The sequence below is a fragment of the Ovis canadensis genome, chromosome 17 (genome assembly GCF_042477335.2).
Source record: "Ovis canadensis isolate MfBH-ARS-UI-01 breed Bighorn chromosome 17, ARS-UI_OviCan_v2, whole genome shotgun sequence".
In the NCBI taxonomy this organism is placed as follows: domain Eukaryota; kingdom Metazoa; phylum Chordata; class Mammalia; order Artiodactyla; family Bovidae; genus Ovis; species Ovis canadensis.
In genome coordinates this window covers 63891661-63915824 of record NC_091261.1, presented here as the reverse complement: position 1 = coordinate 63915824, position 24164 = coordinate 63891661, and the positions used below count along the sequence as shown (strand labels likewise).

Here is a 24164-nt window from a genome sequence, read left to right as displayed (position 1 = left end):
AGTGGAGAAAACAGATGGCTACCATCTCTCCCAAGCAGTCAGAGTCAGCATCATAGACTCCACGTCCCTTCTCATGGGAGACACTGAGGACCCAGTGTCACTTGAGTGGCATGTCTGTCTCAGATGCGTATTCAGAATTCAATCATGAGGAAATATCGGACAAACCAAGGCAGAGGGACATTCTCCTAAACAACTGGACACTTTAGAAACGCTGATATTCCCAAGACAGAAGTTGAGGAGCTAGTCTAGGCGAAAGGAGCCCAAAGAGATATGAACAACAGTACAAGGCATAAGACGGAATTGGGCCCAGGTCTGGGGAGAAATTGCCATCCAGCCAGAGATAGTTCGCAGGACTTCCCTGGTGGGCCAGTGGTTAAGAATCCGCCTGCCAGTGCAGGGGAAGATCCCACATGCCGAGGAGCATCTAAGCCCGCATGCCATAACTATTGAGCCCGTGCTTTAGAACCCAGGCTCCACCACAAGAGAAGCCACCGCAGTGGGAAACAAACACTGCAACTAGAGAGGAGCTCCTGCTTGTAGCAACTAGAAAAAGCCTGCATGCAGCCACAAGGCCCCACACAGCCATAGATAAATAATAATAATAATTACAGAAAGAAAGCCTTCACATCCTAACTTGAATTTGGATGGTATTTGAGGCCACAGTAGTGTATTGTATCAAAATAACGTTTTCTGTATTTGATAGTTAGATGTATAAGAGAATGTCATGTCCTTAGGAAATACGCATTGAAGTATTTAGGAGTAAAGAAGCCTATTGTCTACAAGTAACTCCTAAATGATTTAGAACAGAAATGGTCAGACTCTTGACAAAAAGGTAAAGTAGTGAGGATTCTGGGCTTTGCAGGCCATGTGGTCTCTGTCACAGCTACTCTTGCTCCGTTGTGGTGCTGCAGACGATATGTAAATGAACGGGCGTGGCTGTGCTCCAGTGAAATGGATGTTTATTCATGGGTTCCAGAGCTTCAATTTCGTATACATTTTACATGTCACAAAATATTCTTCTTTTGATCTTTTGCAACAAGACAAAAATCATTTCTAGCTTACTGCCTGTACAAAATCAGGTGGCCAGATTTGGCCAGTGGGTTTACTAATGCCTGATACAGATAAAGAACACACACACACACAAACACACACGTGGGAAGAAAGCAAATATATCATAATGCTAATAGTTGGTGAATCTGGGCGAAAGGTGTAGGGGAGTTCTTTGCACTCTTAGAATTCTTTCAGAAATGTGAGATTATTTAAAAATTAAAAGCTAAATTTAAAAAAATGAGACACGGTTTTCCTCTCTGGGGGCTCAGGAAGGAGAGAATGAGGAAACTGTATAAATCCAGGGGACCGAGCCCTCTCAACTGAGGGCCAAAGGAGATATGCTCAGAGCATTCTTCCATGTTGCCCCTAAGTGTTATCTATTCACTTCACTGCCTTCATTTTTTTCATATTTTCGGGCTTAACTTTCATATCTAGGAACCTGCTTGGTGGACATGAGGGTTTAGGCTATGGGCCTCACTGCCCATCCCTTTTTCCTCTCTGCTAATACAGTTCTCTGCCACCCTAGCAGACAGCCACCTTAAATATGGCCATTGGATTATTGTTTCTAACTTTATGGTCCCCATACCCTCATATTGTTCTCTCCAGATCATTGGTATTTGTCTTAGATTATCAGGACTCTGGAGGAGACTGGTTGTTTCCCTGCATAGGGCAGTACCCAGGGGGAGGTGTGCTGTGGCAGTAATGTCGAGAAGATCCTCTGTTCCATTCTCCCTGCCGTGGGGAGCACTGTCTTGTATTTCCTCTGGCCTTGTGGTCCTGAATGGTTATTTCCAGGAGTAAGATATTGAGTGTATTGGAGTGGCTGTGCCTGGGATAAGGAGGGTTGACTTAAAGGGAGGAGGTATGTCTTTTTCTTAATTGTCTTACCAAGAACTGTCTTCATTGCCAAGATCAGAAATCCAACTCAAACTGGACTAACCAGAAAGAAATTTATTAATTCATATAACTAAGAGTATCAGTGTTGCATTCAGACTTGGTTAGATTCAAGCACTGAAATGACGCTATAAAAATGCTGTCTCTTACTGTGTCCTAATTCTGTTTTCCTGTTTGGCTTCATTCTTCTTTTTAAAAAATTATTTATTTGGCTGCATCAGGTCTTAGTTGTGGCACATGGGATCTTCAATCTTCATTGTGACATGGGGATATTTAGTTGTGGCAGTTGCAGCATGTGGGATCTAGTTTCCTGACTAGGGATCAAACCCTGGCCCCCTGCATTGGGAGCGTGAAGTCTTAGCCAATGGACTCCCAGGGAAGTTCCCAGCTTCATTCTTAGGCAGGCTGTCCACACTCAACAGCCCCAGGTGTGCCTTCTACCAGATTAACAAACCCAGGAGAAAGAGGGCATCTCTAAATCAATACTTGTAGGTGAAGTCCCAGAGCTGACTCTCATTGGCTCAGTTTGAGCCATGTATCCACCTATGAACCAATCAGTTGCTGGGGGGATTGAAGAATACTGATTAGCCAGGCCTGAGTCACATGACCACGCCTGGTATGGGCACTGTTAGCTCTACTCAAACCACCTGGACCAAGAATTGGCAAGAGGTGGCTGGCCCCTCAGAGGCGTATTTGGTTTCTGTTCCCATCAGAAAAGACAGAACCTGTACAGGAAAAGACAGCAGTTCCTTATTACACTAGTGCTGCCTTCCCCAAATCCAGCCCCAGCTTTATAAGTTAGATCTTTCATAGGTGTACTTGTATCATCTTAACTGTCAAACTGGATTCTGTAGTCACAAAGAGCTGACTCACTGGAAAAGACCTGGATCCTGGGAAACACTGAAGGCAAAAGGAGAAGGGGGCAGCAGAGGATGAGATGGTAGCATCACTGAATGAATCTGAGCAAACCCTGGGAGGTCATGAAGGACAGGGAAGCCTGGCGTGCTACAGTTCATGGGGTCGAAAAAAGTCAAGTCGGAGACGACTTAGCGACTGAACAATAATATACTCTGACACAAGCAGACTGAAAAATAACCCCTTTATGTTCTCCTGAACACCCTGTCTGGGCTCTTCTATCCCTCAGGAAACTCACAGGATCTACAAGCAGAAGCTGGAGGAACTGAATGCACTCCAGACTTCGTGTAGCAGCTCCATCAACAAGCAGAAGACGCGACTGAAGGACCTGAAACTCACACTCCAGAGGTAGGCGGGCTGCAGCTCAGAGGCTCCCCTGGCTTTTAGGGACAGAATCTCAACTCAAAACTGGCTTGAGCCGAGAATGGAAATTTTAATGGAAAAAAACAGAAGTGGCGTCAAGCATCACTGGATCCAGGGGGTCAAAGGGTGTTTTTAGGAATTTGGTTTTTTTCCTCTCAATTCTGCCTTCCTCTAGACTGGCTTCACTTTCTGGCTGAGATGGTCACTGAGATAGCCACCAGCAGTGCCAGGCTGTTATCTTCTTAGCCTTTCTTCCTACTGGCTTGGCCACCCGAGCAGAATTGACAACTCGTCTTTCAGCACAAACAAGTGCTGGGTGTGAGTCTCATTGGCTGGAACTGGTCATGTGACCATCTGTGACCCAGTCATTGAGATGCGGTTTATATAAGACTTGGGGTCTTCCCTGGTGACTCAGAGGTAAAGAATCTTCCTGCAGTTCAGGAAACCTGGGTTTGGAAAATCTCCTGGAAGAGGAAATGGCAACCCATTCCAGTATTCTTGCCTGGAGAATTTCATGGACATCTGAGCCTGGCAGGCAAGCCCATGGGGTTGCAAAGAGTCGGACACGACTGAGTGGTAACACTTATATGAGACTTGGTCCTGTGCTCAGTTTATGGACCTGGGGGATGAGACGGCTCTACTTGAACTACTTGGGAGGGGGAAGAAGATGAGTCATAGTTCCCACAGGAAAGTTGTTATGAGAAGTCCTGTCAGGCAGGCAAATAGCAAGTATCCTTCTCTCAGGCAAAGGGAGTTCACCCCACCAGGTCTCTGGTGTAGGGGGTGAGAGGTCCGGCATGCCTGGTGGGGATACACTTGAGCTTATGACCTAGTTCATTTCCTAAGGCCAGGATCACCTGTTCACTTCCTAGTCCCATGTCTTTATGGTTTGGAAAGTGCTGTCATTCCCTGCAAGTGAAGGAGTCCAGTGATGCTGTGACCCCCTAGGGAGACAGGAAAACAGGCTCTGAGTGCCTTGTCCCTGGCCGCTTAGTTGGGCCTCCATTCCAGTTTATGATTCCTGGGTGATTCTTCCCTTCCCAAAGGAAAATTTGGGAGATGGTTACTGATTATACACCTAACCTTGACTGACCATTTTGGATATGGAGGCCAATTAGTCATGTGAAGAGTGTGGATGGTTCCACATAATGACATCACCACTCTTGGAAAAACATATCTCACTGATGGTAGGACCCCAGTCTTTCATCTGTCTAGGGTTTTTCATTCCTGGCACTGTTGATTCTTCTTTGTTCCTGGGGGCTGTCCTGCGCATTGTAGGATGTTGAGCAGCATCCCTGGCCTCTACCCACAAGGTGCAAGTAGAACTCTCTGCTCCTGTCTTGAGAACCCAGAATGTTCCCAGACAGTGCCTTCATGGTTTGGGAGAACTCCCATCCCAAGTTTCCCCAGTTGAGAACCATTGGGTTGGAAGGTTGACTCGTGAGTTAGGTTCCCCAGGACCCCTGCTATTCTTCTGAGTATCTATGACTTGTTTTTCTAGTTTTGAAATTAAATCTCACCAAAGAACAACAATCAGGCCTTGGTTGGTTGACTGCTAATACTTTCAAAACTCTTCCTGTCTGCACTCTTCATAACCTTCAGGTTATTCCTATAGAATAGCGTGGAGGGTGGTATTGCCAGCCAATATCCCTGGAGCTCGTACTATGTGTCAGGTGTTCTAAATGTTTTACACTGCATTTACCCACTGTGTCCTCACAATGATATCGTTTACAAGGTAGGTCTGATGTTATCCCTATTTTTGAGGTATGGAAAAAAAAGCAGAGCAGTTAAAGGATGTTTCCCAAGGCTGGTAGGGAGCCAGCATCAAACCCGGAGAGTACAGCTGGAGAGCTGAGGTTGCCAGAAGCATTGAGATGGAAAGATGCGGGGCAGTGCCTAGAGCTTCTGGTTTCTTCATCCAGTCTGTGTAACGCTTGTCTCACCCCCACACCTCTGACCTCAGGTACAAGCGCCATGCCAGTCGGGAGGAGGCAGAGCTCGTTCAGCAGATGGGCGCCAACATCAAGGAGCGGCAGAACGTCTTCTTTGACATGGAGGCCTACTTGCCCAAGAAGAATGGGTAGGAGCTGGGGACCTGCCCTCACACCCCCAACACTGTACAGATGCCCAGGCCTGGAGCACCCGGTCTGCATGCCTCTGGCCTCCCTGCTGGGGTTGAGGAGGAAACCAGGGCAGGAAAGAGAAGGAAGCTTCCTTACATGACCCTCCATGAACCCAGGAGGGGACCTCAGCCCCTCTGTGTGGCAGTGACATTCCTGGAAGGGCTTTTTCAAGGAACCAGACAAAGGATCTGGTTCCCAGCCTCTGCCATCTGCCCGATGTCACCTGAGGTCAAGAGGAAACGTGTTCTCATTCAAGAGAACAAACATCCATTGAGGGCCCCTGTATGCCTGGCATTGTGCAGGGGGGCTCTCTTGACGTCAGTCATTTCGTGCATGCTCAGAGGTGCACTCACCTCTACAGCCTGGTGAATGAGATCCAGGAATCCCTGTTCTAAAGGTTCAGAGAAGTGGCTTTAGGAAGCATCTTGCCCAGCAGGCTCAGACTGGGTTAGGTTGAACCAGGATGTGAACACTGGACATTCTGACTCTGGTGCTTGTGTTCTTTCCGTTTTCCTTCTTCAGAGAAGTCCCATCTTCTTCCTCAAGTGACATCTCTGCCACCTCGTAAAGAGGGATCCTTATAGCATTGTATCATGACTTGATGTGGGTGGCTAAATGCATGTCCCAGGAAGCACCCTGACTTTCTTCCTGGTTTGACCCAGCCCTGAGTCAGAGCCTTCTACCAGAGGCCTTCCTCTTGTCTTCTCCTTTTTGGTCGTGTTTGGTTAAAAATTCCAGGCTTTGGGTGGTGATAACTTTCTGCAGAATGAAACAGCATGACCTTCTTGCTGTTTGAGTGAAAGTCAGATTCACTCTCCCAGCTCCAGTCTCTCTAGTCCTCTGTCCAGCTTACATTAGTTAGGAATCCTTGGAATACAAATGACAGAAAACCCAACTCAAAGTTGCTTAATTAATAACAGGACATTTGTTGACACATGTAACTAAAAAGTCCAGGTGCAGCTCTAGGTAGGACTGGATACTGGTAAACTGTGTCCCTATTTATTTATTTATTTTTACTCTGTTTTGCAGTGTGTGAATTTTATTCTCAGGCAGGCTTCCTCCACAAGCTGGCCTCAGCAGCTCTGGGTTTGCATCCTACCTGCTTAGCAAATCTGGTACAGAAAGCCTCTTTGTTCTGTAGGAGTTCTGGGAAAGGTCCTCTGATTGATTCTCATTGGCCTAGATTGTGTTCCATGATCATGACTGACCCAATCAGGAGGTTGCACCACTTTGACTGGGGGAACCTGGGTCATGTGCCTTACCCTAGAGCCTAGGGGAAAAAGTGATTCTCTGAAGGGAAATTATACTGCCCTTCCAGGAGGTAGGGACTATATGCTAGGTGAGAAAAACAGATGGTTTTCTGACACCTCTGCTCTTGATGCACAAGACTGGAAATCTACCTTGATTTTACCCATAGCTGGAAGAGGGCTTTTCTGTTCCCTTTTCTCCTCTCAAACTTCTATGCATCCTTCAAAGCCCAGTTCACATGTTACTACCTCAGTGAAGTCTTTCTAAACCCCTCTCTCCTTCTGTGGAATTAACTTGTCTTCCCCTGGGTTAGAAGACAAGGGTTAGATCTCCTAACCCTTTATTTTCACCTTTATTAATTAGCATTTTAGGGGCTTCCCAGGTGGCTCAGTGGTAAAGAATCTACCTGCTCAGTGAGTGGTAAAGAATCCTGCCAGTGCAGGACCAGCAGGAGACACTGGGTTGGAAGGATCCCCTGGAAAAGGAAATGGCTCCCTACTCCAGTATTCTTGCCTGGGAAATCCCATGGGCAGAGAAGTCTTGGGGGGCTACAGTCCATGGAGTTGCAAAGAGTTGGATGTAACTGAGCATGCATGCACATAGCATGTTAGAGTACAGGCTGTTGTAACAGAAGCATCATGGCACAGTGGCTCAAACATGCAAGGCTTTTGTCCCTCACACATAGCAGTTCAGAGGTGAGTGGGCCAAGAATGTTGGGCTCCTGGGGTCACCTAGGTACTTGGTCCTTGCAGCTTACTTACTACTCACCACTTCTTTAGGAGTTGTTCTCATCTGCATGGCCAAAGCTGGGTCACACCATCGCATTCTTAACAAGCAGGAAAGAGTCAGGCTGTGGAGGGCAAGCAGATCCCTTTTTACAAAAATGTTTGCCATTTGCTAGTGAAGCCAAACACATACATACCATACGACCCAGAAATTCCACTCCTGGGTGTATATACACTCAGTGAAAATGAGTGCTGAACATTCACAACAAGGAAGCCAGACATAAAAGGCCACGTATCACATGAGCCTGTTTACACGAAATGTCAAGAATAGACAAATCCACAGAAACAGAAGGTAGATTAGTGGTTGCCAGGGGCTGAAGGAGTGACTGCTAGTGGGTAAGGACTTTCTTCTTGGGGTGTTGAAATTTCATGTTCTGGGATTAGGTGACACTGATGTTTGCACAACGTTGTAAATATACTTGAAAACATTAAATTGTATAATTTGTTTTTAATGTAAACATGTTTTATGAGCTCACCTTATTATTTATTTTTTAGATTGAGGTAGACATAGCAATTTGATATTTCTGTACAGTACAAAATCACCACTAAGCTGTATACTTTATTTTTTATTTTATTTTTAAAAATATTTAGCTGCAAGGGAGGCTGGGAAACATGGTCTGTAAGCCAGCTAAAATGGGGAGAAATGGGTTAATCATGATGGTCCTGACAGTTGCCATGTTCTCTAGTTAATCATTTTCATTCTCATATGATGTGAGAACTTTACCGTTGAGCTTAGCATCTCGTTTTCTAATATCTGGTGCTCAGTGCCATGCTTATTGTGCGTGCGTACTCTCTAGCCACCAGGCTCCTCTGTCCATGGGATTTCCCAGGCAAGAATACTGGAGTGGGTGGCCATTTCCTCTTCCAGGGGATCTTCCTGACCCAGGGATTGAGCCCATGTTTCCTGTATCGGCAGCGGGTTCTTCACCACTGGGCTGCCCTTGCCATGCTTATTAAGTTTGAATCTTTTTGGTTGGGGCCCACTCCTGGGGTTGTTGGCTCGGTGGCCCTCACAGGTCTTTCCTTTCAGGCTCTACTTGAATCTGGTTCTCGGTAATGTGAATGTGATCCTTCTCAGCAACCAGGCCAAGTGAGTATCCCAGGCACCCCTCCACCTGACTGTATGGAATCTGGGCATTTTGCTCTTTCAGCTCAAGAGAGATGGGACCAAGCTAGTTTTTGCATTTAAAAAAAAAAAAATGTTCACAGCTGGGACTCTGGCTTTTGGTCTTTCCGATGGTCTCTTCCTGAGTATGTAGACCACCTGGGGGAGGTTTCCTTCCTTCCTTTCACAGAGTTAGTACATGATGTGGACTGGACTGCCAGTTTCCCTTGAGACATGGTCCCCTGTCGCATTCCATGCCTTATCACACACATTCCTCCTGGGGCGTAGGCAGTCCTGGCCACCCCAAATGTATCCCATTTCTAGGGAAAATGGAGCTGTGGCTTTTCCACTACTGTAGGTGGTTGAGGAGGAGACCCTGTGTCAGCTCCTTGCCCATCATGGGCTCAAAACGTTAAACCCAGGAGTCCAGGGACAAAGGAAGCTTTGCACACTGACCCTCTTTCCCTATCGATCATTACCATTATTTCGAAATCTCTCCCTTAGTTTGATCTAACAGGTCAGGGATCCAGTGGGGTGATGGGTTATAGTGATGTGACCTTTCCTGGGGGTGTCTGTCGCTGCAGATTTGCCTACAAGGATGAGTATGAGAAGTTCAAGCTCTACCTGACCATCATCCTGCTCCTGGGTGCTGTGGCGTGTCGATTTTTCCTTCACTACAGGTGATGGGGTGTGTTGGTATGTGTGCAGGGGTGAGGGAGGTGGGCCATGAGAGAAGGATCCAGGGTTTCTCTTGCATCTCCAGCGTTTGGTGTGATAAGGTATAGGGTAGAGAATGACCATTTATTATGGGAAATAGGAGTTCTGTCTGCCTTACAGCCATCCAACAAATATCTACTAAATGGTTGCTAAAGAGGCCTTATAACGTAGTAGTTAAGAAAGAGCCCACTGTGGTCCATCCACACAATGGAATATTATTTGGCCACAAAAAGGACTGAAGTACTGACACGTGCTATAACATGGATGAAGCCTGAAAACATGGTGCTGAGTGGAAGCGCCCAGAGGCAAAAGGTCACTCACTGTATGCTCCCATTCATATGAAATGTCCAGAATAGGCAAAGACTATAGAGACAGAAAACAGATTAGTGGTTGCCAGGGGGTGGTGGGGAGGCAAATAGGGAGTGACTGCTAAGGGCCACAGGTGAGAATGTTCTGGAATTAGATAGAGATGATGGATGCGCCACTTGGTGAATATACTGAAAACACACTGACTTGCGTCCTTGAAAAGGGTGAATTGTATGGTATGTGAATTGTATCTCAGTTACAAAAATAGAGGTGGTAGGGGGTAGGATGGGGAGCAAAAAAGAGGAAGGGAGGAAAGAAAGAGAGAGACCACAGATTCCTGGGTTTGAATCCTGCCTTCGAGACCTACTGGCTGTCAGATGGGCAGGTTGCCTCTGGGTGCCTCAGTCTCCCTCTCTGTAAAATGAGGGTGACACCAGACCCTGCCTCACTGGGTTGTAGTGACAGTTGAGTGCATTAACACTGCACGTGGCTGTGCCCAGCGCCTGGCACCCAGTGGCACGGTCGAGAGGGTCAGCTGCTCCATTTGCATGGACAAGGGAGGTGAGCTGAAGCCGTCAGTGAGCCGAAGCCACGATCCCCCAGGGGGTTTTGTTTCCCCCTGCCCTGGCCCTGGGTTTCCTGCTCTGAGGGGAGGCAGCCAAGTGTGGCTTGGGCATTTGGCCCACGTGTCAAGAGTTTATTTCCTGGCAGGCACTTGGCTGGGAGTCCAGTTGCTGGGCTGCCCACTTGAGTGTCCAAACAAAGGTTCTTTCAGGCCCTGAGCTCGTGCCTACCTGCTGCCTTGGGCCGGGGCCGCTTCCCTGGAAGGCAGAGGCTGCTCATGTCAGTCATGCCCACTCACGTGCCCCCAGAAAGGGGGCAGAAGTTCTTGACGTGCAACCAGATTTCCTGGTGCTCGGACTTCTGGGGCCCTCAGAGGACAAACCTGTGGTGTGCGGTTGAGTGCTCAGGCCCCCTGAGGGCCTGGCATCACCCTGTCTCCCATCCCTTTCTGTATTCATTTCCTGGGGCTGTCGTAACAAGGCACCACAAGCTGGGTGGCTTAGAACAATAGAAGTGTATTTTCTCATAGTTGTGGATGCCATAAATCTGAAATCAAGGTTGGAATCATGGTTGGCAGGACTACACTCACTCTAAAGACTAGAGGAGGAGCCTTCCTTGCCTCTCGCAGCCGCTGGTAGTGGCTGGCCATCCTTGGCATTCCCTTGGCTTAAGGCTGTTTCACTCTAGTCTGTCGTTATATGGCCATCTGCCCTGCGGCCCTATATCTCTCTCCTGGTCTTCTTAGAGGGACGCAGTCTGTGGGTTTAGGGTCCACCCTAACCCATTATCTCCTCATCTTCACTAATTATATTTACAAAGACCCTGTTTCCAAATCAAGTCATATTCTGAGGTTCTGGGTGGATTAGAATTTGAGCAGGGGGGAACACTGTTTAGCTGACTATACCTTCAATGGCTTAGAAAAGGGCAAGGGTGGGGAGCTGGATGGGCAGCACATCTCTGAACCTCAGTTTGCTCATCTGTAAAATGGGAAGTTGTTGTTCAGTTGCTAAGTCGTGTCCAGTCCTTTGAGACCCTGTGGACTGCAGCACACCAGGCTTCCTTGTCCTTTACTATCTCCTGGAATTTGCTCAAACTCATGTCTATTGCGTCAGTGATGCCATCCAACCATCTCATCCTCTGACACCCCCTTTTCCTCTTGCCCTCAGTCTTTCCCAGCATCAGAATGTTTTCCAGTGAGTCAGCTCTTCACATCAGGTGGCCAAAGTATTGGAGCTTCAGCATCAATCCTTCCAATGAATATTCAGGGTTGGTTTCCTTTAGGAGTGAGTGGTTTGGTCTCAAGGGACTCTCAAGAGTCTTAACCAGCACCAAAATTCGAAAGCATCAATTCTTCAGCACTCAGCCTTCTTTATGGTCCAACTCTCACATCTGAACATGACTACTGGAAAAACCATAGCTTTGACTAGATGGACCTTTGTTGGCAAAGTGACATCTCTGCTTTTTAATACAGTCTAGGTTTGTCATAGCTTTTCTTCCAAGGAGCAAGCGTCTTTGAATTTCAGAAATGGGAAATAATACTGTCTTTGTTTGGGTTTCCCCAGAAGAAATCCCCCAAGAAAAGCATGTGAGTGCCAATAATTTATTCAAGATCCCAGTAAACACTGGTAGGGGAATGGAAGTGAGACAAGTAGGGTTATCCTGTGGGCACCTGGAGTTCAGTGCTGCTGGGGAATAGGGGACAGCAAAGGACAGGCCTCAGTTATTCCCCCTCAGGGGTGAGGGAGTGGGTGGTATTTATCCTCCAACTGCTGTCAGTTAAGGGAGGCTTGACTCTCACAGAGTATTGCAACCTGTAGCATTCACGCTATAATTGTCTACAAAATAAAAAATGGAACAATGTAAGTGAGCATAATAGATACAATTATCCATTTCCACAGCCAAATTTAGTTATTACCAACACTCAGGAAGGCACATTTCCATGTATTGAACTTCAAGGCCCTACTCAAATGCCATCCCTTCTTTGGGGACTTTCTTGTCCTGGTCTGCTGTTCAGCTTTGCGTGTGCCGGGGGTGGAGGTGGGGCGGGGGCACAGCTGTCCCTGGTTTCTCATGTCTGTACCCCTCCCCGGGGCTGTTTCTCTATGCCAGGGTGACAGATGAAGTCTTTAACTTCCTGCTCGTATGGTATTACTGCACCCTGACAATTCGGGAGAGCATTCTTATCAGCAACGGCTCGAGGTAACAGGGGACCCAGCTTTGCGGGGTGGTGCGGGGGAGCCAGAGGGAAATCTGTCGTGGAGGTGAGAGCTTTCACCCTCGCCTTGCACCCCCTTCCTCCGTGTGGGGTGGGGGTATTCATGACTGTTGAGAACCAGGGAGGAGGAAAACAGTGTCTGCTGCTGCAGCTTCACGTGCAATGGTCAGCCTCTTGCTTACAAGAAACCCTAACTCAAATAAATGAGTTTAGCACAATAGGAAATTTATTTTCTCACATCAAGGAATGGGTCCATTAGCGCTGAGTTCAGGGAAGGCTTAATCCAGGCATTCAGACGGTGTCATCAGGACCCAGTTTCTATCTCTCAACCATACCTTCGACTGTGTTCTTTTTGTCTTGGGTTCCAGGGAGGAGCACCCAGCAGCTCCAGGCTCACATCTTCATTTCTAGCATTCCCAGCAAAATAAGGCACATTCCTGTCTCCCTGGAGTCTCCTTGGGTCCTGTTGGCACTCACTGATTATCTCTGAGCCAGTCGCAGTGCTGTGATTGGCTGGTTGGAGCCTTGTGCCCACCCCCAGGGCTGTCAACCAGCACCGCAAAGCTGAGTGTCAGGAGAGGAATGGTTCCTCAGAGGAAAGTGAGGCTACTGTCACCAGAAGCTTGAATGGACTCTGGTGAGAAAAGTGGAAGGTCCCAGACAGAGAGATTAGAGTATTAGGACTGAATTAAGACCCATGACTTGCCACTTGTAGGACCCATTTCCCATGGGTCTGATGCCTTTTGAGGGTGTCCATTTGAACCCCTGCATACCATTCTTGGCCCTGTTTTCCCTGAAACAAAAAGTAACAACCTCTCGACCCTCCTCACTTCCTTCTTCCTGGAGGCTGGTAAGGAATGGCCAGGAGCTGTGTATTTAAGATTGGGGTGTTTGCCAAACCCCCGAATAATTTGCTACCTTCTCACTTCTCTGCCAGTGGTCACTCATGGCATATCCCTGCCCCGCCAGGCCTTACCCTGAACATAGAGCTGAGAGGTAAGGACCAGGGGAAACAGCTGTTCTTAGGTATGCAGCTCTGTAGCATGTAGCCCTTTAGAAAAGATCAGTGTTTCTCAAACTGCACTCATCCTTTACCATGTCCAGCATTACCTGGATGATAGTTTTTTCACAATTTAAATCCACCCTCTTTTTGTTTTAATTTTTAATTAAATGTGAATTTATTTTAAAGGAAACTTATTTTACCACCATATGTGGAAAACCAGCATCAATTGCAGGAAAGAGGAAATAGTGTAAAAATAGAATTTCATTTTCATTGTCTAATTTATTGAAGTCAATGATTCCTGCTTCCTGAAGGCTCTGAGCCTGAGGCTTGCTATCTCTCGTACGTGTGTGTACATGTGATAAAAGGGAGATGAGCAGATCTCTATGTATGTATGTATGTGTTAATTGCTCAGTCGTGTCCAACTCTTTGTGACCCCATGGACTACAGCCCACCAGACTCCTCTGTCATGGCGTTCTCCAGGCAAGAATACCGGAGTGGGTTGCCATTCCCTTCTCCAGGGAATCTTCCCAATCCAGGGATTGAACCTGGGACTCCTGCATTGCAGGCAGATTCTTTACCATCTGAGCCACCTGGGAAGCCCAAGAGCAGGGGATTTTGTATATTAAAGATGTCCTGGTATTGTCTCCCTGACTTAATCAGGAGAATGGAAAGAACAGGCCTGATGACTTCTCACCATGTGATTCAGTATCATCTAGTGTTACACTCAGATACCATCTAAAACTTGGTGGTACATGCCCCATGCTTTGGGAAACACTGAAGTCGAAAATCCTACCAAATCAATAACATTTGTAGTTTTCCTTAATTTTAGTGATTGTATTTTCCCGCTTTGGGGCATGGTTGGAGGGGACCCAGGGTAGTACATAGTGGGGAAATGGGCCCAGGGCAATGGGCCAAGCTTTCTTGTTACTAATTCCCTTCATGCTCCCCTGGGCTTGGTGTTGGGAGTTTCCTCTTCCTGATGAACTCATATTAAGAATGTTTGGGGGCATGCTACATCTTTAACAGTCACTAACACTTGAATAAGAGTTACTCTTGTCCCTTTTTTCTTGTATGACAAACTGTGGGTGGGGGGTTACCTGAGAGAAGGGAACACGTGAGTCGAGGTCCCTATAAGTGTGGAGCACACCCAGAAAACAGGGAGGAGGACTAAAGGGGGCAGTAGGATTCCAGAGCCACCTCACTTGCCTGATACCTTAGTGGGGCCTTCTCTGGGGCCTCCCTAGGGCTTGTGCTCTGATGGGACAACAGGAAGGGCTGTCACTGAGCTGGTAATGCAAAGCTTTGTGTGTCCCCAATCTGTCCCCGACCTGCCATTTATTACACATTTATTTTATGTATTTTACATTTTATTTTATTTTGCTGTGCCACAAAGCATGCAGGATCTTAGTTCCTTGACCAGGGATCAAACCTGGGCCCCTGCAGTGGAAGTGCGGAGTCCTAACCACTGGACCACCAGGAAGTCCGCATTACACTTTTATTGAGCAACTTCTAAGTACCAGACACTGAGTAGGGACTCCAAGATAGCTCCCACGTGGAGCCTTTTGGGAGCACTCAAGACCATTCATGGCAAGTATGCTTCAGGAACCACACTCCCCCGGGCCTGCCTCCCCAGTCTGGCCTTTGGCACAGATCTGGATGTGCTGGTGGTGGGGACTGTGGGATGAGTGGGGTGGGCCTGCACGGATGTCTTATTTTCTGGAATGACTACGGGAGTTGTGGTCAACTTGTGGGAGAGGGAGGCCTGGCAGGTGGACCAAAGTTGGGTGATTAAAACTTGTGATTCGTCCTCAACATCTGTTGAATAGTTAGCCTCCATCCTCCCCCACTCCTTCTCAGAGCTGATTTTTCTCCTGAGGGTGGGCACAGGAGATGCCTGTGAGGTTTCCCCTCACACTTGGCCCTTATTAGGGAATAGGTAAGAAACCAGTTCAAGAATACACAGTGAGGAGGAGGCAGGGGTCCAGTTTGGGACGAAGGCTGCCTTTCTCCGAAGTGTCCCACAGCCAGCTCTGGAGCTCACAGTGGGTACCCAGTGAATGCCCCAGAGTCTGTGTAGAAATGAACTGAACCCAAGCTCTGTAGTGACGGAAGTTCATTGGGGTCGTCTTGGTGTTGGAGAGACAGCTGAACCTGAGCCAGATAGACTTCCTGGAGGCTTGCTGCCCAGTTTTGGTCTGATTGAACCTCTTTTATCCTGTTTCCAGTTGCATCCAAGACCTGAATTAGGGGTGTGTAGGGGGGGAGCAGGCTTTGAGAGGTGGATGTGTAGGGGGAATGCCGGCATCATGGGATGGAGCCGCCCATGGTTTGTGTCTGGTGTTTCCCATGTGAGATGTAGCTCCTTAGCTCAATTAGAGCCATAAGTAAGTCAACTTCCCTTCCAGATTTTGCAAATGATGGAAAACCATCTCATAGGAGTAAACATGAAAGGGTATTTATTGGAGCATATAAATAGTTCACGGAGGTCCAGAGTGCTCAAACAACGTTAATTTAACCGGCCTCCTCCTCCTCCCTTTTTCCTTTCCTGCTACCTCCTGCCCTGGCTCCCAGCAGCCCAGGCCAGCACCCCACAGGGATCAGCAATCCCAGAAGAAAGAGCATCTTTCCTCTACTGGTCCAGGGGCAGTACTTGAGACAGACTTCTAATTGGCCAGGCTCAGGTCACATGCTCATCCCTGAACCAGTCACTGTGCTGGAGTGATTTAGCGTCTCCATTGGCTAACTCTGGGTCGTGTGCCCAGTTATCTTAGCTCCACCACCCAGACTGATTGGGGGTGAGGTAGTTCCCCCAAGGAAAGACAAAGGGGAGAAGCAGAACAGGGAGTGATTAACAGACAGACAAAACAGCAGATGTCCTCTGCAGTAGTTCCGGGAGAGAATGAATAATGAATCAGAAATCACGTTGCCTTTTCTGGCAAGCCAGCCCACCAGTGCCCATAACTAATGGGCTTTTGTAAGGGCCTTTCCTAAGATACAGAGGGGTGGGGTGGCAGAGGAGAGAGGGAGCCTTGGTGTAGAGGCCATTCCCTGAGCTGCCCAGATGACCCAAAGCTCAAAGGCAGAGAGTGCCGGGGGATGACTAGTGACTGGTGCCTGGATCTTATGCTGAGGTGTCCTGAAGTGAGCTCTCCAGGCACAATCCCCTGATACCAGAACATGCTGTTCATACTACATTCAGGCTATGCAATGGGCCGGCCTTCCTGGCGTACCTACTGTCTGCTCATTTAAAAGGCCACAAGCTCCTGCAGGCTTCGTTTCTGGGGCAAAACGGACCCTAGAGATGGACTGCTGAAGGGTGAAGGTCTCTTTCTGGAGCGATACAAATGTCCTAAAACTGACTATGGTCATGTTTGCACAACTCTGTGAGTATACTGACTTGTATACTTTAAATGGGTGAATTGTATGGTGTCTGACAGCAGCACAATAAAACTGTTATATAAACACGCGCGCACACACACACACACACACACTCACACACACACTCACTCACTCACTCACTCACTCACTCACTCACTCTCTCTCTCATACGTGCGGAGCACCAGTCCAGAGCCCTGGGGTATGCAGATGGACAGAGGGGCTGGCGAATGCACGCTGGGAAAGAGGACATTTTTAGCCTCTCCCAGTGCCACTGAGCTGTGTTTATTGGTGGCGTCTTGTCAGCGCTGGGCTGTGGGCACAGTGAACTGTGAAATTAGAAGCTGCTGCTCAGCCAGGCTTGCTGCTGAGAGCCTGTGTCAGGCTCCAGCCCTTCCTGGACAGGGAGCGAGTATTTCTCTGGGCACCTTTGGCAGGTAGGACAGAGAACGGGGGCTTGCCAGGCCTCCAAGGGCTTGCAGAGACTTGTTGGTTGCTCTTCAAGATGAAGGTCTAAGGATGGGGCCAGTTATTTTTTTGGTCAGAAACCAAGGTTCCTCAGAGACCTTCACAGGCAGGGCAGGGACACGGGGAAGGGAGATTGGGAATCAGGAAGTGGACAGATGTCCCATCCTGTCCCGTGAACTCACTTGGCACCTGCATTAGCCTCCCGTCCAGTCTGTCCTGGTGGCATCTATACTAGCTGCACTTCCTGGACATCACTTTTTTCATTTCGGCATTTATTGAGTACCTACTGTTTACCAGGTGCTGTTAGTGCTAGGAATAAAAAGCCTCCTAAAACCTTGTTTCTCCTCATAACCACTCAAGCATCCACAGGCTGTTGCCCAAACACCTAATTTATGACCAGACATTTTTTGTGGCTGTATCGTGTGGCACGTGGGATCTTAGTTCCCGACCAGGGATTAAAACCCGCAGTCCCTGCATTGAAAGTGTGGAGTCTTAACCCCTAGGCTGCCAGGGAAGTCTCTTTCATTTATTTTCTTCTTTCTTTCTTTCTCTCCCTTCCTTTCTCTTTCCCTTCCTTCCTTCCTTCCCAGAACTATTGAAGGGCTTCCCAGATGGCTTAGTGGTAAAGAACCTGCCTGCCAGTGCAGGACACACAAGATATGCGGGTTCAGTCCCTGGGTTGGGAAGACCCCCTGGAGAAGGAATTGGCAACCCACTCCAGTACTCTTGCCTGGGAAATCCCATGGACAGAGGAGCCTGGTGGGCTACAGTTCATGGGGTTGCAGAGAGTCAGACAGGACCAAGTGACTAAGCACACGCACAGTCATTGAAGGGCTGAGAAGAGAAGAGAGGAGTAAGATGCTGTCCCTACCCTTACAATGTTTATGTCCAGGCTGGACGGTTTTAAGACAACTCAAATCCACTTATTAGGACAGTGCAAACGAAAACCTCAATGACACACCAATTTTCACATAAGAAGATTGGGAGAAATTTTAAAATTAGGGATTCCGTGTTGGTGAGGGTTTGGGGAACTCGATACTCTCTACTGCCCATGGGTGTGTAAATTGGGAATTGCTGTTTTGGAAGGTAATTTGAGAAATAGCCACACACGTGCCCTCTGAGCCAGCCATCCTGCATGCTTACTTCCTGGTAGCCACCATGGAGAAACGGCGTCATGACACAGGGGACTTCCACGGGATGTATGGCAACATGAAGGATGACAGTGACAGCTCAGGGGTGGCTGAGTAGACTGCGGCAGAGCAGACACATCCTGAAATGTCGTGTCACATTTAAGAAGTCGGTGGCAGGTCTGTAGATACAGGCCGGAGTCAAGACAAGGAAGCAAGTCGCAGGATGATTTAAGTTATAGTCTAAATTAAAAAAAAATTTTTTTTTTAATTTAATAAAAGGGACTTCTTGGAACTTCCCTGACAAAGACACCATACTCCCAATGCAGGGGGCCCAGGTTCAGTCCTGGTCAGGGAAGTAGATTCCACATGCCACAGCTAGGGTCTGATGCAGTGGAATAAATACATAAATTTTAAAAGGGGGGACTTCCTTGGGGTCCAGTGGTTAAGACTCTGAGCATGCAATGTAGGGGAACAGGGATTTGATCCCTGGTCGGGGAACTAAGGCCCCACATGCTGCATGGCTCGGCCCAAAACAATTTAAAGAAAGAAAGAAAAACATCTAATCCATCAGCTCATCCCCCAAACCAGCAGATCCTCAGGTGCCTCCATTTGGAGCCCATCTCCCCCCTTGGCCCCCACTCCAGTTGTCTCCCGAGAGAGTGTTCTGGAAAGACAAAGGTTAACTGCTTCTCCCACATGGATGCTTCCTGTGTCCCAGTCCCTGGTATCCCAGGGTGCATTTGGCAAAGCAGATTCCCACCTCCTCATGTTCTGATCACTGAGCTCTTGGAGGAGGCCTGGGGAGGCCAGCAGAGGCCTGAGACACACTCTGGGACCTTGAAGAATAAAGACTGCCTGTCACACTGGAGAGGGGGTGACAGCCAGGCTCCCTGCCCCTCTTTGGAATGATAGCCCTGAGCCAGGGGAGCGCTGGGTTCTTCTTATTTATTTGGCTGCCCTGGGTGGGATCTTCAGTCTTCGTTTTGCCATGGGGCATCTTTAGTTGCAGCAGGCAAACTCTTAGCTGCACCACATGGGATCTGGTTTCCCGACCAAGGATCCAACAGGAGCCCCCGGCTTTGGGAGCGAGGAATCGGCCATGGGACCACTAGGGAGGTCCCAGAGCTGGATTCTAACTGCGGGGTCCCGGCAGCTTGTGGACTGGATGAGTGAAGTCCAGGGCTGGGCGAGGGCCTGCTGTAGACAGAGGAGCAGATGAGCCTAGGGCCTGGGGCCCCCAGAGAGCAGCTGTGTCTGGGATGGAACAAGGCACTTCGAGTACAGTCTGTTGTTCCTCTGTGTCTGTGTGGGTTAACATAGATAGCTGCAGCTCTGTGTAAACGTGTGCGAGTGTTCTGTGTTTATTCAGCATGCTCGTTGAGCACCTGCTCTAAGCCAGGTGTCACGATACAGATGAACAGACAGTATCTCTGTTCTTTTGAGTGGGGAAGGGGGTTCAGAAACAAATGAGGAAAGAATGATAATTTTAGATAGTGATGAGCACCGTGAAGAAAATGAAGCAGGGTAACGTGATCCAGAGCGGGGCTGTCTAACTGTTGCAGATAAGGGGGTCAGGGAAGGCCTCTTGGAGGAGGTGACAGTTGGTCCACAAACTTGAATTTGGACCAGGAGCCAGGCCAGCCAAGATCTCGGAGCAGAGAGAATGGCAAGTTTGAAGACCCCGTTAGTCTGCTCAGGCTGCCATGATAAAATATCACAAACTAGGGGACCTAAACAACAGAAATGTATTGTCTCGGTTCTGGAGGCTAGAGGTTCAAGATCAGGGTGCTGGCAGGTTTCCCCTGAGACCGCGCCTGGCTTGCAGATGGCCACTGCACCCTCACAGGGCCTTTTGTCTGTGTGCACGCCCTTCGCTCCAGTCTCTTCCTCTGCTTCTAAGGACACCAAGCCTATCGCATTAGGGCCCCACCCTTATGACCTAATTTAACCTTAATTGTCTCTTTAAAAGTCCTCTCTCCAAATATAGCCACATTTTAAGGTACTGGGGTTAGAGGTCTTCAACATAGGAATTTGAGGGGAACATCATTTAGCCCGTCACAGGCCCTGAGGAAGCCATGGGCTTGGCGGGTTCAAAGAGAAGGCTACCTGGAGCTCCTGAGAGTGGGGGTGAGGAGGGGCAGAGAGGCGGGTCTTGGAGTGCTGGGGAGGTTAGGGAGGTGTTCTGAGGGTAGTGGGAAGCTGCTGGGGCCCGAGTGCCTCTCTGGGTCTCTGTGTGATTGTATATCTCATAGGACAGAGAGCAGAAGTCCCAGCTTGGGTTCATTTCTTGCTCCAAGAAGCTGTCTCTGGGATGCGGATCACTCTTCTCCCTCAATACAGGCTGGGAAGCTTGCCTTTCTCTCCCCTCCTGAGCTCTTTTCCTTCTCTTCTCTCAAGAATTAAAGGCTGGTGGGTGTCTCACCACTACGTGTCCACGTTCCTGTCTGGAGTGATGCTGACCTGGTGAGTGTCTCCTGCTTGAGCCCAGGACCTCTGCTCACACTCCGCACGGAGGCGGTGGATGGGGACTGGTGGCAGGCCCAAGATTCAGGGGATTTGGGGGCTGACTTTTGGGCCGAGAAGTAAAAGTGTGAGCTTAGGAAGGGGCTGCAGGGCCACCCCAAGCCAACTGGGGACTTTTCCAAGGGCCGCTGACTGCAGTGACAGGGAGCAAGTCTGGACAGAACAAGCACAGGGACAAGACTGTGATTGATGGAGGGAGGAGGAATGGGGGGGCATTTGGTCTTCAAGATGCCTACCCCAGCTCCCTTGGTTCTAGAATGTATTAAAGCAATGATGGAAATTACCTGGTCCAGCCCCAGGGACATGGTGATAAGGTAGAAATTGGGTTTAAAATCTTCTCTCTCTCTCTCTCTTTTGGTTGGAACAGAGATAGGATGGGGATGAACAAATGATTTCAGACTGGGGCTTCATCTTTGCTTTTCCTCCACTTCTCTGCAGGCCTAACGGACTAATTTATCAGAAGTTTCGCAATCAGTTTTTAGCGTTCTCCATTTTTCAGAGTGAGTGTCTCTTGCTCAGCTTCTGCGGAGGGGCACGGTGTGGCTTTCACTGGTGGAGGTTGTGTGAAGAGTGGAGGTTGTGTTTTTCTTGTGTGAAAGGAGTGAAAGGACTGGGGGAGGTCCCTGGTCGGGCAGGGAAGGGTCCCAGAAATCCAGAAGGAGCTGTCCGCCATCTCTCCCCACCACTCCATCAGCTCCATCTTGCCGTCCAGCCCCCAGCCCCTGGAGAGAAATGTCCATCCCCTGAAGCTCCAGTTGCTACCTTTTTCTTCCCTGGTTCAGAATCTGACCAGTTGTGCTCTTCAGGAACTGGGTGGTGTTGGAAGCATCAACTCTGTTTCCCTTAAAATGGACATTTATGTTCTTTTTCTTATTTAAGAATAGCTCCAGATTTGTACACAATGAGGGGTTACCTCTGAGGAACAGAGATTGGATGGTTAAAGACAGGGAGTTTTACTTTTCACCAAGTACCTGTTTGTTCCCCTTGAATTTTATGCTGAATACATCTTACCTATTCAAAAAATTTTTTCATTAATTTTTAAATAAAACCCTATGTACAAATATAAGCCAAGAAGGAAAATTATGTATAATTCTGTCCTTAGGGTGTTAATAGATATATGTTGGAAAAATATTTGAAAGGAAAATATGTTGGAAAATATTTTCATTCATAAACACATATACACACCTATAATACTGTATTACGTATAATCTATAAACATAGGATTCTTCTACACAGCTTTTTTTTTATAACCTAGTTTCTATTCTTTTAACAGTTATGATGGTATTTTTCCATGTCGACACACAGAATTCTGCCTCCTCGTGTTTTGGGTTCAGACGTGTGTGTGGGTGTGTGTGTGTGTGTGGTGCGGTGTGGTGTGCTACAGTGCAGTGTGTGTTGCGGGTGGGAGGAGGCTGTACCCAGGCGCCCCTGGTCTCTGGGCAGTGGAGACCTGCCGGCCTGCCGCGGAGGTGTTGCTGGGCCCCCTAGTCCCTGAGCTGGGCGCTGTGCTCCCCCTACAGGCTGTGTCCAGTTCCTGCAATATTATTACCAGAGAGGCTGCCTCTACCGACTGCGGGCCCTGGGGGAGAGGAATCACCTGGACCTCACTGTGGGTGAGTAGCCCGGCCTGATCAGCGGGCTGACAAGCACTGACCCTCTCTGTTTCCCCAGACTTTGCCCTGCATCCATCACTGGGACCAGGTGCCGGTAAGAACCTGACAGGACCTGCCACATGCAAATCCAGGGCTTGCTGGCCTCATTCTAATTGCTTTTTGTAATTCTTGGTGGATTTCATTGCAGTTGACAAATGCAAGGCCAGCTGTGTGCTAGGCCCTGGAGGCTAAGCACCTGTAGCTTATCCTTTTTAGATTTCAATTTCTTTTTCCTGTGTTTGATGACATGCATAATGTTAGTCTAGTCTAGTGTTTTTACACTTGTGCAATTTATGTGTTTAACTCATTGGGGTGGGTGCTGCATCAGGAAAACTCAGAGACTCTTCCTTTAAACTTTCAGGGGAAAGTGTTGTTAATAAAAATCTTCTGTTTTTTGAAGCAGTCATTTCCATCGAATTACTCTGCACAGTAGGCCCTATTTTGTCAAGACTCAATTGAAATGAAGCATGCCAAAGCCAGTTACGAAATGTAAAACTCTGTGCAAATTATGAAAAACCCAGTGCTGGCATGTCAGTGTCCTGTAAGAGTGGTCAGCCCACTTGGGTCACAGGGACGTGAGGCGTGAGGGCCACCAGGCCTGGTGGCAGGTATTCCGCCTGTTCCCTGGGTTATTTTCCAAGTGAGCACGCACCCACCTGGAGGAGGTGAACCCTCCTGATCGCAGAGTGACTGGCAGGGCCAGGCCACCTCACCCAGGCCCTTCACTCCCTCCTTCCTCTCCACAGAAGGATTTCAGTCCTGGATGTGGCGAGGCCTCACCTTCCTTCTGCCCTTCCTGTTCTGTGGCCATGTGAGTCCCCCTGAAGTTTGTGGGTACCCCCTCCCAGGAATAGAAGGTCCTAAGGCCTCTCCCTCTCTCACCAACCATCCGTGAGCTGGGGCCCTCGGGGTCCTGTGGCTGGGCCGGCCCCTGGGTCCAGGGAGGCCAAAGGCAGGAGCGGGAATTGGCCCTGGCACCTGCACGCCCCACCCCAGGCTGGGTGCCCTAGTTTCATTTGAAGGGAGTTGTCAGTGTCTCAAGGGCAGTTAACAGCAGAAGCTGGGGGGGGGGGGGGGGCTTGCCCCTGCCCCCTGGGCTTTCCCACCTGGGTCTCAAGGGGACTCAGGTGAGCTGAGCAGTGCCTGCTTCCCCTCTCTAGTTCTGGCAGCTCTACAATGCCGTCACATTGTTTGAGCTCTCCAGCCATGAGGAATGCAGAGAATGGCAGGTATGGTGCTCGCACGTGTGTGTGTTATGTGTGTGTATGTGTGTCCTGGGGCCACCTGGGGAGAATTCCTTCCCCGGCTCCCCTCCCCACCCCTCCGCTCTGTGGGGATCTGCAGTAGAGAGCTCATTGCTCTGGGGGCCTAGGAGACTGGGGCAGAAAATCTGAGGGCCCCTGGGAGCCCCTCAGAGGTCTGAGAAACACCAAGGAGGGCGCTGGGGATAGGAGGCGAAGGGGGAACCCCCTAGGACACTGCCTGACCCAGAGGGCTCACACCTCTCACCCAGGTGGCTCAGATCCCTGCCTTCTGCTGGCAATCCTTGAAGTTCTCAGGGAACTTGTCCTTAGTGGTTCTGAGGTCCCAGGGGGCACTGGTGTGTGTGTGGGGTGTGTGGGGAGCATCATTTCAACAAGGAGAGCTGACCTGAGCGGGCCTTTGCCTTCTCTCCCTTCTGTTCTCTGCCCGCCTCCACCACCCCGGGGCGCCCCCTCCTATGCACCC

At 48.9% G+C, this 24164-nt stretch overlaps 1 protein-coding gene and 1 non-coding gene across 2 annotated transcripts in view; one reads left to right on the top strand and one right to left on the bottom strand.

The window, feature by feature from the left end:
- TMEM120B (transmembrane protein 120B) overlaps positions 1-24164 on the top strand; it is a 43168-nt gene that overhangs the window by 17319 nt on the left and 1685 nt on the right. The window contains exons 2-11 of the mRNA XM_069557808.1: positions 3089-3207; positions 5186-5302; positions 8409-8468; positions 9068-9163; positions 12180-12269; positions 20659-20724; positions 21223-21284; positions 22305-22397; positions 23183-23247; positions 23597-23665. Coding sequence (XP_069413909.1) covers positions 3089-3207; positions 5186-5302; positions 8409-8468; positions 9068-9163; positions 12180-12269; positions 20659-20724; positions 21223-21284; positions 22305-22397; positions 23183-23247; positions 23597-23665 — 837 coding nt within the window. The remainder of the gene's footprint in view (positions 1-3088; positions 3208-5185; positions 5303-8408; positions 8469-9067; positions 9164-12179; positions 12270-20658; positions 20725-21222; positions 21285-22304; positions 22398-23182; positions 23248-23596; positions 23666-24164) is intronic.
- Positions 14697-14768, bottom strand: TRNAG-UCC (transfer RNA glycine (anticodon UCC)). Its single transcript has one exon. It is a non-coding gene; the product is annotated as a tRNA-Gly (tRNA).